At 37.3% G+C, this 17,085-nt stretch overlaps 1 protein-coding gene across 1 annotated transcript in view; it reads left to right on the forward strand.

Annotated features, from left to right (window-relative positions):
- The window catches only part of PIK3CG (phosphatidylinositol-4,5-bisphosphate 3-kinase, catalytic subunit gamma), a 24,141-nt gene extending 9,614 nt beyond the window's left edge, over positions 1-14,527 (forward strand). The window contains exons 4-10 of the mRNA XM_010085556.1: positions 1,072-1,175; positions 3,509-3,655; positions 4,916-5,006; positions 7,594-7,724; positions 8,308-8,419; positions 10,326-10,483; positions 14,246-14,527. Coding sequence (XP_010083858.1) covers positions 1,072-1,175; positions 3,509-3,655; positions 4,916-5,006; positions 7,594-7,724; positions 8,308-8,419; positions 10,326-10,483; positions 14,246-14,527 — 1,025 coding nt within the window. The remainder of the gene's footprint in view (positions 1-1,071; positions 1,176-3,508; positions 3,656-4,915; positions 5,007-7,593; positions 7,725-8,307; positions 8,420-10,325; positions 10,484-14,245) is intronic.
- Positions 14,528-17,085: the final 2,558 nt, after the last annotated feature.

The following is a 17,085-nucleotide window of genomic DNA, read 5'->3' on the forward strand; positions in this document are numbered from 1 at the left end:
GTTGGACTAGATGACCTTTAAAGGTCCTTCCAACCCAAACCATTCTGTGTTTTTGTATATCAAGTATCCAGGTCCATGTCTAGCTTTCTCATTACAATTTTTTTTTGCTCTCTAATTTTTATCTCCAAAATTACTTGAACGTTTATATGCAGCCTCTGCTGTGTAGCTGCAGTTTCTTTTAGAACAGTGTTGAGGTCTTTGTCCTAAGGAAGGGTAATACACAGTGTATTGCTTATGCTGCTCACACCTGCTGGCTGAGATGAACAAAGTGCATCATGTGCGGTACAACGCATACTGTTCTAAGCTGAAGGTTCAGAAGCTTGAGGTTTTATGAATGAAAAGGTTCAGTTTGTATATGAACATGTCCCTTCCAACCCAAACCATTCTATGAGTCTATAATTCTATGAAAATTCTAGTTCATATACATATACAGCAAATTTTCTTCTTACTGGGATGTGAGATTAACAAGACTACACTATGAAACCAGTTTTAGGAGGATAGGAAATTCAGTATCTCTGCAGTTGAAGTCCTTATGATTACAGTATAATTGACTCCCAAGAATTCAAAAGCCACAAGTCTGTCTGCAAGAGCTATGAGGGAGGTCAAAATAGTATTGGAAAATGCAAGGTACTTTTAATTGCTCCCTCCTTCTGAGCCTTTAGGGTAGATAGTTCAACATTTCCTTGGGTGTTATAAGGGCAAAATATTTTTTTGTGTTGCGTTTTGATTTATTTTTTAAATGAAAGATTAAATTTTAATGTAATGTCCTGACTGTTCAGAAGAATACAAAGTGTTGTGCAGTGCTTCTAACACTGTGTAGAAGGCACATGACTTGTGAGGTGCTTGAAGACTTTACCTTTAGGTATCTGAAACAGCCCTGACCATTAATAGTGCAAGGTAAAGAGTCTTCCTCCATTCCTCAAATCAGGAGATCCTTGAGGAAAGCAACTTAAAAAGTAGCTAAATGGGGAGGTTTTTAGCTAAATCATTGTGTTTAACAAGTTTGATTACCTATAACTTTTTTGCCTTCCAACTTTTGATTTTATTGTGCTTTCTTATTTGTAATTGCAGTTATTGCACAGCTGAGACAAAAGCTTGAAAAACTGCAGAGCAGCAAACTTCCAGAAAGTTTTAGAGTTCCGTATGATCCTGGGCTAAGAGCAGGAGCCCTAGTTGTAAGTTTCTGAGTTTCTACAAATCCTTTTTGAAAATATATCTCCTATTTGCAAGTATGTGTCATTTGGTAAAAATTTTTGCTAATATGGCTGAAGGTCTTATTTCACTGCAACTATGGTGACATTTCATGGACTCAGTAAGTTTTTGTTCCCAAAGCTATTAGCATTTTTCTAAATGTAATGACATGCCACCGTGCACTAAGAAAATGCAACAACCTGTAAGATCCTAATCATTACATGGCAATTATGATTCTTCCATTAGTTTAATCCAGGATTTAACCAGGTAATTGACTTTTTTTTACATTGAATATGCTGTATAAAGCTGTTTTATCTGACTTCAGGGGCTTTGGCATATTCAGTTTCTATTCCTCCTGTGACTTTCTCTGTCTTACCCTAATTCATATCTGTCATTAAGGTTTAGGTCTAGACCTTCATCTTACTAACAGAAATGTCTGCCTTAGCTATTTCTGATTTTTCAGTATCTCTGTGTTGCTTGTATTAGAAAATACGTTAAGATTTTGTTAGAAATATGGTAAGAAACACTTGGGTTTTTCTGTGTTGCTTCCTCCAGTTTTGTGGTGAGATTGCAGTGGCTTATGTCGACTCATATGTTTTGCAGAGTTAAAAATAGGATTAGTACCTCAGCAGATGTGTAGCGAAAGGGAATTGGCTCAGTCATCTACTATGCAATGTGAGGTTTGGGTAAAGAAGTACAGTGAAGATCCTTGGATTCACTTGATGTGCAGCAAGGAGCCTACAAGAAAAGAATCCTTTGATTCTTCTTCTTAGCTAAGGACATACAAGCCATCCAACCTAAGGAATTGCTGAATAGCAGGGTACTCTTTTGGGTAGTTGATGTTAGTTGCCCAAGTCTGGCTATGTTTCTGTTAAATAAACCTGTGCCTTGATAGACTGGCTATAAGCAGGTCTATCTTCAAGCTGAGAGAGTTAAACACTTCCCAGTTGGCAATGACTGAGCTACTGTCAGTACAGAAGTCAATTCAAACAAAGTTTACTCAGAAATACAGAATTTGTGGCTTCTTAAATATTATTTTATTTGTTGTGTTTCTTTCTCTTTAGTCTTTTGTGTACAAAATCACCAACTGCTTGACCAAAAATGAATTGCAAACTAAAATAAAAGATCTGTCTGGATTTTCTAGTTTTCCTTCACTTAGGAAGTATGCAGCCCTGCCAGGACCTTCCTAGATGAAGGAAGCAATAGATTTACAAGGAAAGGTATCTATGTCCAAAAATAGATGGATTAGAGCCTTTTTTTTTTTTTTTTCCACAAACTATATGAACAAAAATATTTTGGTATAATGGACTGTATTGGTAAGCTTTCTTTTCATCTTAATTCTAGCAAGTTCTACATGTCCATAATTTCAACACCCTGAACTTTGACTGGTCTAAACAAAATACTAGAAGCAAAATCAGTGTTTCTAGTAAGTTCAGAGATTTAACAGGTTCTTTCCCTTCTAAAAATAAGGATGGTAAAAACGGTTTCTTTTAAACTACAAGCTCAGAACCTCACTCTATGAAACATGAATATTCCAAACTGCTCTTCTTTGATGTCGTCGATTCTGTCAGCTCTCAAACACTACTGTGCAATTGCTTTTATTATTTTAGATGGCTTTATTGTACATAGTAATGTTCAGTAATAAACCAGAAATTCCAGAACAGAAACTGTTACATTCTACAGTTGTATTAGACATAATTAATTGAGAAAACATTTGAAATAATGCAATTTCAGTAGTTTCAGTGTTGAACTTCTCAAGATTACAAATGTAATAGAACTAAATAGGGAACTGATTTTCTTATTTCATTAATGATTATGTTAAATTACGTTCACAAATGCCATTTTCCCCATGAATTCGAATGATTTGCTAAAGGAATTGAATCAAGTGATCTGGAATAACTGAGGTCACTAGTAGTCACAAGGGTGGATGATGGGGTAAATTGCATTGGGCAATGATTATGTTCCTGTTTTGCAAAGCTCCTGTCAGAGTGTGGTTGTGAAGGTCCATATTTGCCAGTTTCATCAGAATATCTTATTCCTGGTTTAAAAGGGTTTTTTCTGTCTGAAGCAGATTTACAAGCTAAATGCAGTTTCAAAGAGTCAAGACATGGTTTTTCCTTTATCATGAAGAGCTGTGCAGGTTCAGTAAGGCTTTATGTGGCAATTCAATACCATTCATTACACGTGCTTTCAGTGTGTTTCTTGTGGTGGAATTGATTGGAAGTTGGTAAACTACTCTGTAGCTGGTGTATAAAAAGGTTAGTTGTGTTGATGTTGGAGTACGATGGCTAGAAAGCAATAAATATGTTTTTCACAGATAGAAAAATGTAAAGTAATGGCGTCTAAGAAGAAACCCCTCTGGCTTGAGTTTAAATGTGCAGATCCAACAGCTCTGTCAAATGAAACCATAGGCATAATCTTCAAACATGGAGATGACCTCCGTCAAGACATGCTTATTTTACAGGTATGATAGCTAAAATGTATAAAATTAATAACGTGAATATTTTAAAATATTTTAAAATAATTTGACTCTTCAGAAGTGTGTATACCTTATTCATACAAAATATGAGGTTATCTTTTGTTTTTTAAACAGTGTACGGTAAGGCTGACATCAAAACTGGATCTTCTTTCTTGCACTACAGGTTTTTATGTTAGTGTGTTTTGGGTTAACCCTGGTGGGATGGGGAAAGAGGAAGGGAAGATAAAAAGTGAGAAAACTTGTGAGCTGAGGAAAAAATTGTTAGATAAGCAAAGGAGAAGTGGAAAAAGGGAGAAAAACATGTGATGCAAAGGCAGTCACTCACCACATCCCATGGGTAGACCAGTCCCAGCTAGTTCCTGCGCAGAAGATGGTTAACCTACTAACCCTCTTCCTCTCCGTTTATTGCTGAGCATGCCATTATTCTGCATGGAGTATTGCTTTGGTTTGTTAAGGTCATCTGCTGATTGTGTCCTCCCCCAACCTCTTGTGCACCCCCGATCTATTCACATTGGGGCAGAATGAGAGACAGAGGCAGCCGTGACGCTCTGCAAACAAGCAATAGCTTGTCTGCTATAGCTGGAACATCAGTGTGTTACCAGCATTGCTTTGGTCATCAACTTAGACCACAGCACCATATGAGCTGCTCTGAAGAAAATTCACTCCATCCCAGCCAAACACAGTACATACTGTTACCCTGTTTTCTCCCGCCATGTGCCATACTTATTTCACGTTTTAGTGTTCTAGAGAAGGAGTCTTACTTAGTGCAAGATGACCTGTTTTTCTGATGAAGCATTTCTATCATTTATTTATGCAGTGGGTGAAGTTACAAATGAAAAAGAAGGCAGTAGGTAGGATTGCTTTAGTAATATTTCAGTGATGTTCTGACAAACTGGTGTGTTAGCACTTTTAGGGATATTTTTGGGAAAAACTGGACATACTTGCTAATGTGCTCAATCTCAGCTCATGTAGAAATCATACAGTATATTTATTAATAATTTATAAAACAGTAGAGATTGCCTGGGCACAGGACAGATGAAGAAATATAAACCCTGGTTCTGTAACTTGTAGTCTTGAATGGCTGCGCACTTTCTATATTTGTCTCGTAATCTGTAAAACAGACAAGCACATTTATCCCCATCTCAGAAGTCTGAGTAGTGTTATTTGTCTGAGTAATACTTATTACTGTATTATTATTGTCCAAATAATTTGAAATAACTTAGCGTGTACATTTGTTTTTACTAGATTCTTCGGATTATGGAATCCATTTGGGAAGCAGAGTCCTTGGACCTCTGTTTGCTTCCATACGGTTGTATTTCTACAGGGAACAAAATAGGTACGTGATCACACTTCCTGTGGTTAGAAATTCAAAATACCATAACTACAGAAGTTGTGCATAGGAGAACTATTCTAGTATGCACTGTGGTCTGGCGATAAATAGCAGTTTATTACACTTTCTGTGAGCGGTGTTGAGTTGCATCTTAGCAGTGGTTTCTGCCCTTTTGGTAGGGGCATGGTTAATTACATCGACACTCCTGTTCAATTTGCTGGCAATACCTGCAGCCTAAATTAGTAATACCCAGCTTGGGACACTTTGATGTAGAGTTTATGCTTGTTTGAAACAAAACCAAAGAAGAGTGGCATGCAAATGTTCTTTCACCATATTCCTATGTGGTCTTCTTCCAAGCTTCTTCTTCCCTCCCTCTTAACATTTCCATGGAACTTGGGGCAGTTTTCTTTGTATTGACACAAAGACATTCTACACTGAGCACAGGGTGGCAGTCCGGTGTCTTACACCTGGGGTTGGCATCCACTCCTGTGTAGAGCTTTCTCTGTCAGTTGAAGACATCTGCAGTCAATGCAGTTTGCAATTTCGGAAACATCCATCCTCTCCACTGCTGCTGCCAAATAGACCACTGTAGGAAGAACTTTCTCTTCTATGTATCACTGGTAAAAGACCATAACCTATTCTCTCTCTCCTTGACATGGCCATATGTTCCTGGCTCTGCAAGGCTATTATCGCTACTTACTATGCTGCATCACTGACAAATTTAAGAAGTTCAAGCTGGCACTTAATATGAGAGTCACCTGCTTTAGTACCGCAGATCCCCAGAAACACATAGCATAGCGCGTTTACTGCTGCACTTCTTCCCAATTCAATACAGCCCAGCTGAGATCCTCTATCCTAGTTACTGAACCATTCTCTAGGACTAACTGTACCTACCGAGAGGCATGTCTGTGTTCAGAAGGATTTTCCAGTAGAGCTATACTATTCCAGCAGGTAACTTTTTTTTTTTTTGCCACGATACCTTTAAGTATTTACTTGGGCAGAATAAGCTGCACGACATCCTGTGTAGGTTTTGTATCACTCTTCTGGCAGTGCAGTGGAGAATGATCAGTAGAGGGTTTTTATTGGCAGCTGCTTTAAAATCTCGGGGCTTCTCACACTGATAATCAACCTAGCTATGCTGGGAGACATTTAAATGCAAGAAGAAGCAGAAAATGCTGCCTGCAACGGCTCTGCTCCTGTGGAATCAAGAAGCTGTTGGCCGGTAGAGGGAGATTTGTGAGCACAGGCAGGGGAAGCCTTTTCAACAGCTGGAATGGGATCTGGAGCTCTCTCCCAGGAGGAAAACAACAGCTTGACAGGCACAGACCAAAATGCAGAGCTTTTTAATTTGGTGGTGTTGGCAGTGATTTTGAAGGTCATATTTCCACAATAGTTTTATGACAAACAAATCCAGGCCTCTGTCAAGACAGAAGAAATACCTCCAGGGGGTATTCAGCCTTGAATTCAGCCATGCGTGGAAGGCAGGGGCAGGAAGAGATTACTGCATTGTTACCCTGTTACTGAAAATTTTTCACATAATTCAGTAATTGCAAAAGGGTAGTACTGTGAATAGGGAGAAATTAATCCATTTCAGAGAAAGAGTCAAACTGAAACTGAATCAGAAACTGCATTGTATCACTTTAGGGAGAAAGGGATATTTTTCTTTGCTTGCTTATCTTTGAGCTGGAGCTGAAGCCAGACTTTTACCTAGAAGACACTGTTGAACTTGAACCAGAGGAAGAAAATATAGTATTTCCACTTACCAAATAAGTTGAACTAAAATCTGACCTTCCCCCAGACAGGCATGCCCAGTATGAGGGCAGACTGCATTTAGCAGTCTTGGCTACAGTGCAGAGTTGTGTTGCAGCCTCTATTTCTGCTTTTTTCTCTGGCTTCCACTTCATGTGCCATGTTAGTATGAACAGCACAGGTCCTTATTTCTGCACCGTATTGCTGTGATGTGCTGATTTGCCTTTGTGAGGATCTATTCAGTTTAGAGTCTGACCTCTGGGCCCCAACAGCCACAGCTTTCCACCAGCAAGCCCACTGCTATACCTCAGTGTACTGGTACTTCTGAACCTTTCTGTGCATATCCACATATAAGCTTTAATTGAATTTACTGTAGGAGGGCCAGCTCTGTTGCTTTGCCACAGCTCTGGTACCACTTGTGTCCCCAAGCTGCTGCTGCACTGCAGCTGCTCTTCAGCTCCTCAAATCTGTGAAGTTGGAGATAAGCTGGTGGGAATGTGAATGGTACCTGGGCTTCTGCAGGGGATCAGAGCAGGAGGTAGTTCCTCTCCTTGGGAAAAGCCTTATGCAGGGGGTCCCCACTCATCATGTGATTCTTTAGATTTTAAAAGGTTTAACGTTCTCATGGAGGAGTTCAGGATATCAGGCTAGTTATGAGCTCTGGCTGGTTTCAGCTGGAAATGAACAAGAAACCCTGTTGCTTGTAAAATAAATTTCTGCTCACAACCTATGAAGTTCTGCAATTGACTTAAAAAGCACAGTCTTAAATTTAATTTTGCATATGTTTAATATGCTTTGATATAAATCTAATAACTTCTTCTAACTTCTTCCTTGTTTTCTGTAGGAATGATTGAAATTGTGAAAGACGCTACAACAATTGCCAAAATCCAGCAGAGCACAGTTGGCAACACTGGTGCATTTAAGGATGAAATACTTAACCAGTGGCTCAAGGAAAGATGCATGATTGAAGAGAAAGTGAGTTCTTTGAATTTTTAAGTAGGATTTTCAAATGCACCCTACTAATTTGGGAGCACAGAGCCCATATGGTTGTGTTTGTGTTCCTTACATGAGTTTCAAAAATCCATTAGTTTTCCCTGTACTCAGCTGCAGGTGTCTGCGGAAGAGACTTTAGTGTCCAGCTGGCAGCTGAGCTCCTGAGAAACAAGATGCGCTAGAGAAATGATTCCTTTGTCAGTGGTATTTAGAAGGGATGTGTGAGGGGCGGATTGAAAGGACACATAAGAACACTGAAAGGCAGTGTGGTTTTAGAGGATTTAAATAGAGGTTTGGGTACTCACAACTTCTTTGCTTAGGTAGACCCACTGACCTACTAGAGCTTTCTGCCAGCTTTTTTTCTCAGAAGGCGAGGACAACTACATGCTTATTTTATTTGTGCTAAGGGATAGAGCTTGCTCGCACAGTACAGGGAGTGCAATGCAGGGCTGTGATCTTAATTGCTGCTGTGCAAGGGTGTATTTTATAAGACAGTTTGCTTTGAGAATAACGGAATTTAGTATCTAGCATTGAAGCATTTAACATCTCTAAGCTTTATTTTTAGTTTCAGGCAGCTGTGGAAAGATTTGTGTATTCTTGTGCTGGATACTGTGTGGCAACTTTTGTACTTGGAATAGGAGACAGGCACAATGACAACATTATGATTACAGAAACCGGTGAGTTATTTTTTTAGAGTTTTGTAGAGGAAGTGGGGACTGTCTATACTAAGTTTATCTTTTATTTTAATAAATAATACATTTAGCAAAGAATGAAGAGACAATCCAGTTCAGTCAGCAGTGCTTACAAATTCAGGTCCTCCTGTGACATTGAAATGTATTGTTACTCCTGCTGGCCTTCATATAGGCTCTAGATATTTATCATTAATAATGTCATTCTTTTCCAAGGATGTTTGAAACAAAGTAAGCCATGAGGATTGTAAAACTATTTTTTTTTTCTAGATCTAAGATCTAAAAGCCAAAAAAATTTAAAAAGCACCTGTCTGGACTGTGGATGTGGTTCTGACAGCGTTCAGTGGAACTGTATCTACGTCAGAGTTCAGATATTACTGGACTATTTTCACTTCTGAGGAGCATAATTGCCTCATATACCTTTGCAGAAAATCTTAGAAAATAGGAGCGTACATGGAGTGTATTGGTTTTTCTACTGAAGTCTGTGGGATTGTTGCAATCCTCCTGAACAAACCGCAATCTTTGGGTATTACAAACTTTGGGAATTATTTATGTAGTTGCACATTGGTTCATCCCTAATTTTGCTTACCTATGGAAGCCCCAGAAAGGACCCCAAAATGAGCAGTACATATGGAGGAGTTTTATTTGGTCTAAGAAATTGATTTCCAGTTTCATGATCCTCTTGCTTCGTAATTAGTCTTTACATAATGCTAAGAGACAGAAAATACTTTTTGACTTAGTTAGAAAGCTGTATATTTAATATTAATCATATTATAGTTAAAGTTTTACCAGCTGAAGGCTAGAAAGAAGAAGTACCCTGAAGGCAGAAATGAGCTAATTGCAGACTACAGTAAAAAAGTTCACCAGAAGTCCTTGAGGAGAAGAAGACAAAGAAAGGCTTTAATTTCAACATTATATATAATACAACGCAATGTTAGTGCCCATTGGCAGAAAATGAGGGATAGGTTATAGTGCTGCAGTCAGGAGCAGGTTGTCCTTAGAGTCTTTAATGGGAACTGTCTTGAGCAATAGAAGCCAGAATGATGTCAGTCTGAGAAGTCTGCAGAGAATTGTCAGGTTTGCGGTAGGTTGGGAGGACTTGGAAGCTTGCTGAAATGTTGGAACGTCAAAGGATGTTCCACCTGAGATCAGTGTTAAGTATAATCTTGACATTATTTGATTTTTTTTTATCTTTTTGGATACATGTACCACTATTACAAATCTATGTTTTTAAGTAACTATACTCTTTTATCCTTACATCTTGTCTGCCAGTGAAAGTAATAAAGTAATCTGAAGAGCAGCAGCACACTCCAGTCCTGTAGGTATAGTAATCCTTAGCAGGGGAGTTTTTCATCGCTTTCCTGGGACCTGATACCCTACTGCAATCTCAAATTTATCCAAAGGGTGACAATGCAAACTTATTCTGCACAGTCCAGGGTGGCTTAGAAATGGGTCTGTTAGGAAGAAGCATATTCTAGTGAATGACGTTAGCCGAGGAGCAGGATAGCGCCAGAATCCCATGGGTGTTTGAAACATAGTCCACAAGTCTGTTCCATGTAGTGATGTGCTGTGAGCGGCTTGTTATGGATCTGAGGCATAAGCTTTCCTTGGATGATTTTTGAAAAGCTGTGAGTGTATGTTTAGAAAATACAGCAATTCTGCCAGGTTTTTAACGACTGCCAAAGATAAATAAAAAGTAACTTTGCCAAGAGGACACAATTGTGTATTTAAAAAAAAAAAAAAAAAAGAGAGAGAAAATTGTCTTTTCTGATGACCTAAAGAGTGGTTATATATACCCCAAAAAGAGGTTTGGAATTATTGTGAATACAAGTAAATGTTCTTGGCAGTTTATGGTACTTGAGCCTAACTGTGACTACTTTTTCTCTTTATGAAGGTAACCTTTTCCATATTGATTTTGGACATATTCTTGGGAATTATAAAAGCTTCCTTGGAATTAATAAGGAAAGAGTTCCTTTTGTGCTGACTCCGGATTTTCTGTTTGTCATGGGGACTTCCGGAAAGAAGACAAGTCTCCATTTCCATAAATTTCAGGTAAAGAGTGACTATCTGGCTGCAAATCAATTAAGCAATGTTTTTTACCCTCTGAAATGAACATTAGTGCCTTAGTTTCCAAAGATCTAGGCTCCTGGGTATTATGTTAATAAAATTTACTGAATCATAATACAATTCCAGGATATTTTAGGCCCAACTAAGAGCAAAAATTAGCTGTAGGATTATGGGAACTAGAATTCAAACGTCCTCAAGGCCACATTGAAAAGCTTCAGTTAGCAGCAGGCTAGATAGGTAGTCCTTTCTTTGGTTCTTGTCTTCGTTGAAAATACTTTGTAGCGGGCTTGTAGCCTATTTGTGCAATTAGGGGAGACTCATGGCACTAAGCAGACCCTTTTGTAGTACAAGCAGGTGGGAGGCATTCCTCAGCAGGCTTTGCCAGAGTTATTCCCTCCTGATTCTGCCCTCGTGTTCTGGGCTCAGACTACTGTACTCCATACAAGTAAAATGGTAACACAGAGCAAGATCTACATCACATATTTTGCTGTAAAAAAGAATTTTTTAATTATATGAGCCGAATACAAAAATAAACAAAATTATAGTTTTACTTTTCAACTGGCTGGTTTCATCGTGTTTGTTAATACTGGGGGATTCATTCAGTGTGCCTGCTGACTCATTCATGTATTAATGGAAAAGTCTCAGCATTTATCCTTCATTAATTTTTAAGAGCATCTCTCATTAATCTGTACTTCAACTCATTAAAATAGATCATACTTTAGAAGAATCCTTTGTTTTTTACAGGCTTTGGTGTTTCTAATATTTTAAAATAGCTACTTTAAAAAAAATCTTATTTCTCTGTCACCTGTCGGATACAGCCCATACGGATGTGTTAGCCATAGCTCATATTGCAGGTGTCAGAGGAGGTTAATTAGACAAATAATTTTGACTGATGCTTACTGCAACGTAGTAGAGTTTGTTATTAGTGAACTTCTGAAGCTGTCGGTGGCCTGGAAACTTTTCTGGAACTAGCAATAAAGCTCATTCCTATTAGCTCCTAACCTAAATTTAGCTTCCTTTTTGTTTGCATTCCTTATGATGGTTTAATGACAATTAGATGCTATAGGTTATTTATGACATCATAGAAAAGCTTAGTAGGAAGCAGTATTTGATGGTCTTTTGTCCTAGTCACAAAAATGTATTTAAGTATGACTTAATCTGAGAAGACAAGTATTTTTCAGCTCCCTCAGTACTGTCCAGATTCTCTTGGTGGAAGTGTCATATGTGGTGGCATTTCCTTTCCAGCCTTTGGCTGAAACCCATGCAACTCTCTTACTCCTATATACCTGCAACTTTTTTCACTTCTTACTTGTAGAAACCCTTGAGAGAGCCTCATCCGAGACCTTCATAGTCTTTTGAGCTTTGTCCACTTACCTATTATTAGTTTGCCTAAAATTGTCTTTGCTAGTTTTTGCATTACATTTTGAATGCAATTTTATTAGTTATATTTAATTTATTTAATTCATTATGTTTTCATTACTTTGCTGATTTGATTATACAGATATCTGTATTTTCAGTACTAATCAAATTCTTCTGTACCATTTGTTTACAAAACATCATGTATTTGATTGTCAAATAAAGGTGACAGAAAGCAGGAGGATGTACAATTCATCACTGAAAAATACTTATAGTATACTGTACAGGGAAGGGATGGCCTATACAACAGAACTTGAACACTTTATATTGTAAAAATACCTGACCTTTAGGATACTAATACTTAGGACAGTTTCAAGCTCTCAAAATAATTATTCTTTATTGGACAGTGGGATTTTGGATTCTCCTCAGCTCCTCTTGTTTTGCCTATGGCTGTAGATTAGTTAGCAGGTTTCTTCTTAGTCCCATGGTAAACATCTACATATCCTTGACACATACGTATGTGTTATTTTTGTTTCTCTCTCTCTGCCTCTCTCAGAAGTGTAAAAATTAGTTTTCTGGGAAGATGTTAATTCAAAACTCCATTCAGTTCCTGTCTGAATAAATAAATGTAAAAGGCAGGTACAGATTTTTTAAATCTCATTAATTCCTGGAAGGACTGCCTTTGAGATGCAGCGATGCCACGTTCGTGACTGCATGATTGTTTTTCTGTCTCAGATACCTGCAGCAGTGAGATGCGTCATCCATAGAGAAATGTAAAACCTTCTTTGATATAACTATAAAGAGCTTTCATCTGTTTCAAGAGGAACAAAACACACACTAAATCTTGTGACAAGATTTCCCTGTTTGAAATTGATAATACATAAGTAGAATTTATTTTTTTAAATTTTTTTTGTTGTTTTTTCCCCTTGTGTCATGGAGAGAAACTAATCCCTGTGATAAGATGATGGTGTTTTCTATTGTAAATTGTGCTTTCACCATTGCAATTTATCTTCTGCTTCGCTAGAGCTAAACTAACAGAGTTCATAAGTATGATCTTATTTCAGGACAGCACTTATTTGGAAAGAGAGTGAAAGATTTAAGGGCCCAGGCCAAAGGAAATAAGAAACCCTACAGACTGATCTTCAACATATCATCCTGCTTCCTTAGTATCTTCCTAACCTGTCTGGTTGGTTGTCCTGGAGTTGCTAATGTGAACAGTGCTAGAGTTACGATTATTTGTTCACTTCCTGCTGTTTCCAAGGAAGAAAAAAAACCATACACCTTGTCAAAAATAAATGGTGTTTCAGAGGGCTGGTGAGATTTGGTGGAACTTTACATGAAAATATTTTGATTTCTTAAGAATACTTCAATAAATTAATATATATTTTTGGAAAGGTTAATTTATATATTTAATTGGGTAAAAATTAGCATTGCTTCAGCTTTGGTTTTAATAGCAACAACCTTCTTGGAAATATTTTTCATCTTCTTACGTTACTGCATAGCAGGCCCAATTTAACATTCTAATGTATTATTGATTTCTTCATTGCATTGTTTTCCTCAAGATATTATTTCTAAAAGTAAATGAGTAATAAATTTCATATCAGAAATAATAATTTCAGTTTATGTATTAGCCACTTAGCATTAAATATTCTTCTTAAAAGCATTGTGTGTTTTTCCAAGCTGCAGAAATTTCATTCTTCTAAAGGTTATGTTGTTAAGCACAAATTACTTACATATGGAAGTGAAAAAGCTATAAACGAAAAATCTATGGAATCCAGCACGACAGTACATAAACACAGAAGTCCTACAGCAAGGCAGGGTGCCTGAAAACTAGAGCTGTCAGCTGGAAAAATTTCTCAGAACACCAAGCCTGAAAAATCTTCTCCATTAAATAAGCTGTCACCTCTGCAAAGTTAATAGACGTAGATATAGAATGAAGAGCAGTCCCCTGGAGGTGCTGCTTTTTTTCAGTATCACTTGCCAGCCGTGGTCTCTAAATGGGAACATACCAATTGGAAAGGAAGACAATGAATTATTGCTGTCTTGTTAATAGCCGTAGAAAGAGATTACACGACAGGGAAATTGAAATTTTGGTGAAGCTACGATTTTATGCTTCAGTAATCAATATAATATTATTAAAAAGAGCCTTTAGCTTGTGCACCAAAGCAGTACTTGTTGCCCTGAGGTGTGGTGATGAATGAAGTCATACCAAGCGATGGATGCAGAAGTTCGCTTCACAGTTCTGCTCGGGTGAATGGCTCTGACGGGTCTCCTCTCTCTGACGTACTTGAGGGATTGAATAGTGTTGGTTAATGAGAGTCCTGTGAAATTCCTGCACCATCCCTTCTCAGTTCACCTCATCAATTAACAAAAAATTCTTTTCCCTTGTAGGACGTATGTGTGAAGGCTTATTTAGCTCTTCGACATCACACAAACCTGCTGATCATCCTGTTCTCCATGATGCTAATGACTGGAATGCCCCAATTAACCAGCAAAGAGGATATTGAATATATCCGGGATGCACTGACAGTAGGGAAAAGCGAAGAAGATGCCAAAAAGCATTTTCTTGATCAGATAGAAGTTTGCAGAGATAAGGGCTGGACTGTGCAATTTAACTGGTTTTTACATCTTGTGCTTGGAATCAAACAAGGAGTAGAAAAGCATTCTGCTTAACATTTTATGTAAATTAACTGTGGGTGTGAATAGGAGGTTAGTGAATCTACATGTTATTTATGCATTCCGAATAAATGAGCAGTCAAAATTGCCTTTACTTTGCTTGCAGCTTAAATGGATCTTCTAAAAAGATATTCCAGAAGATCTTCCTGCAGTTAAGATTATTTTTTTTAATATTTAGTGACACTGGAAGTTGCTGGATTCTTTAATCTTGTTGCTTTGCCGATGTGGCCTGCATTTTTCTTGTTTTCTTTAGTAATAATTTTGGATAAATACGAAGGAGGAGCTTGAGTAAGATGATAACCTGCAAATTCAAATAGAAATCCCCTGTGATGTTACCTTAATTGTTCATGAGGGTCAAGCCCTTCAAAAGCAGAAGAATCTATTTAAAATCAATCGTTATACTGAAATCTTTCTTGGCATGGCTTACACTCAAGTGTTCTTCACCCACATCCTTCTCTTTTGTCCTTCCTTAACACTTCATCTGTTTTTGGATTTTTAATATGTTGTCTGTAGAAAACAGCTTTGACTCTAGCGCTAGAGGAAATTACCCTACTATTATTATACCCTCCTGACATACACAACTGAGCTAGACTGTCCTGCCAGGAGAACTTCAGAGTTACCTGGAATTTCATCAGATTTGAACCTGCAATTCCAAAAGTTTAATTCTGAAAGGTTTTTTACTGTACTTTTTAATGGGGAACATCCATATTATGTTGCAGATTATATTCTTACTGTAAAATTACTAAAATTCCACCTGTATAGTAAAAGCTTTGTAGAAAAAGCAATGGTACTTCCCTGTTCCTCAGAGAAAACTCCTTATGTAAGAGTAATTGACATTTCACCAAATATTTGAGAAACCCAAAGTTATTTATTCTTGGGTGATATATTTTCAGGATATACCTAGAAGGAATTAAATGTAACCTTTGAAACTGTGTATATTTTGCTATTTATTTTTAAATTCCTGAAGAGACTATACTACTGAAAAGCTATTTATGAAAGAAATAAAAATCCTTATCTTTAATTTCAATATTTAAACTTAAAAGAGGAAAAAATGGGCAGTGTTAAGTAGAATTTTAACTTCTGTACTGTAGGATGCCTGCAAATCATCAGGTCTGCCTAGGGTAGGAAAGGAAAAAAATATATAGCATGAACTAGTCTTTGACTTGAATTATTATGGTATACTTCCTGCTAATTGATTTTTACCAAAGAGAGAAGATGGCTTATGATATTGCTTTTTTGCACTTGTGCCTGTGTAATTTCTTCTTTCACTGTAGTGTTACATGGGTTTTACGTTACATATAAATGATTAACTGAATTTTAAAAATTCTGTTATCATTTGCTTTGATCATTTCACAGAACTGCTGAGATTTTAACTACTGCTACAACTGTTACTACTGAGTGTACTCTTGAAGGATTTTTAATAAATGTACTGTAATTGGTGTCTCAGCTATGAGATAGCCAATCTATTCTTGAAGTGTAGATGTTTAATTGATTACTGTGCACAACAATATTTTTGATGCATATGGTAGACTCTAGTTAAGGAAATCTAAGAAGTTAAAATGTAGAATGTTTGTTGTTCTGTTACCTTATTATTCTGTAAAAGATAGGCTTAAGACCATACTAAAATATAAACTAAATGGTGAATATTGTCTGTAAAATTATATTTTTAGATTTGTATTTTATAAATATGAAATAAATTTACATGTTCTATTCATTTGATTATCATTCATGAATAAGCAGCTTAGCCCAAAATACATGTAAATATTTTTTATATTGTTACTTAAAGGCTATGTTATCTCAGTAAGAAATCATATCCAAAGTCCCACTCAGAGGATTTGTTTTCATTCCATATTAATAACTCCGTACACTGTCAGATATATTAAATTTTAATAGTCTATAGTATTAAAATTGCAATTATTGTAATTGTAAAGTGTGAATAGAATATTACCACCTTCTAAGAGCATTTTATTTGTTCCTGGTTTGTTCTATAAAGAAAAATCTGAAGATTTTAGTAAGTTCCTTGTTCTAAAAAATAAGTAAATCTGCTGCTAACTTCAGCTCCAGCATGGGGAAATAAGTGCTAATCACAGCTTCGAGGGATATGGCACTCCTGAAGCAGTTTCCATTTGCAGAAAAAGGTCTATACAAGATCTGCACCCAGAGGAAAGCAGTTCAGTCCTGCACTAAACTTAGGCTGATCATTTTTATCAGCAGTTTACAATGTGCTATATTGAATTGTCTGCAATGTTTGTTACAGACATAGAATCATAGAATCACAGAATGGTTTGGGTTGGAAGTGACCTTAAAGATCATCAAGTTCCAACCCCCCTGCCATGGGCAGGGACACCTTCCGTTAGACCAGGTTGCTCAAAGCCTCATCCAGCCTGACCTTGAACACCTGCAGGGATGGGGCATCTGAAACACCTCTGAGCTGAGCTAATTAGCAGACTTCTTCATTGCTTTCCTTGCCCATGCAGCCTATGGTTGGGCTGCCTAGGCAGTCCTAAGCTGTCTTGTGTCTTCCTTTGAACACCCTCTCTGCGTCAGGCGTTGGG

Source organism: Pterocles gutturalis, unplaced genomic scaffold (assembly GCF_000699245.1).
Source record: "Pterocles gutturalis isolate BGI_N339 unplaced genomic scaffold, ASM69924v1 scaffold12295, whole genome shotgun sequence".
Lineage (NCBI taxonomy): Eukaryota > Metazoa > Chordata > Aves > Pterocliformes > Pteroclidae > Pterocles > Pterocles gutturalis.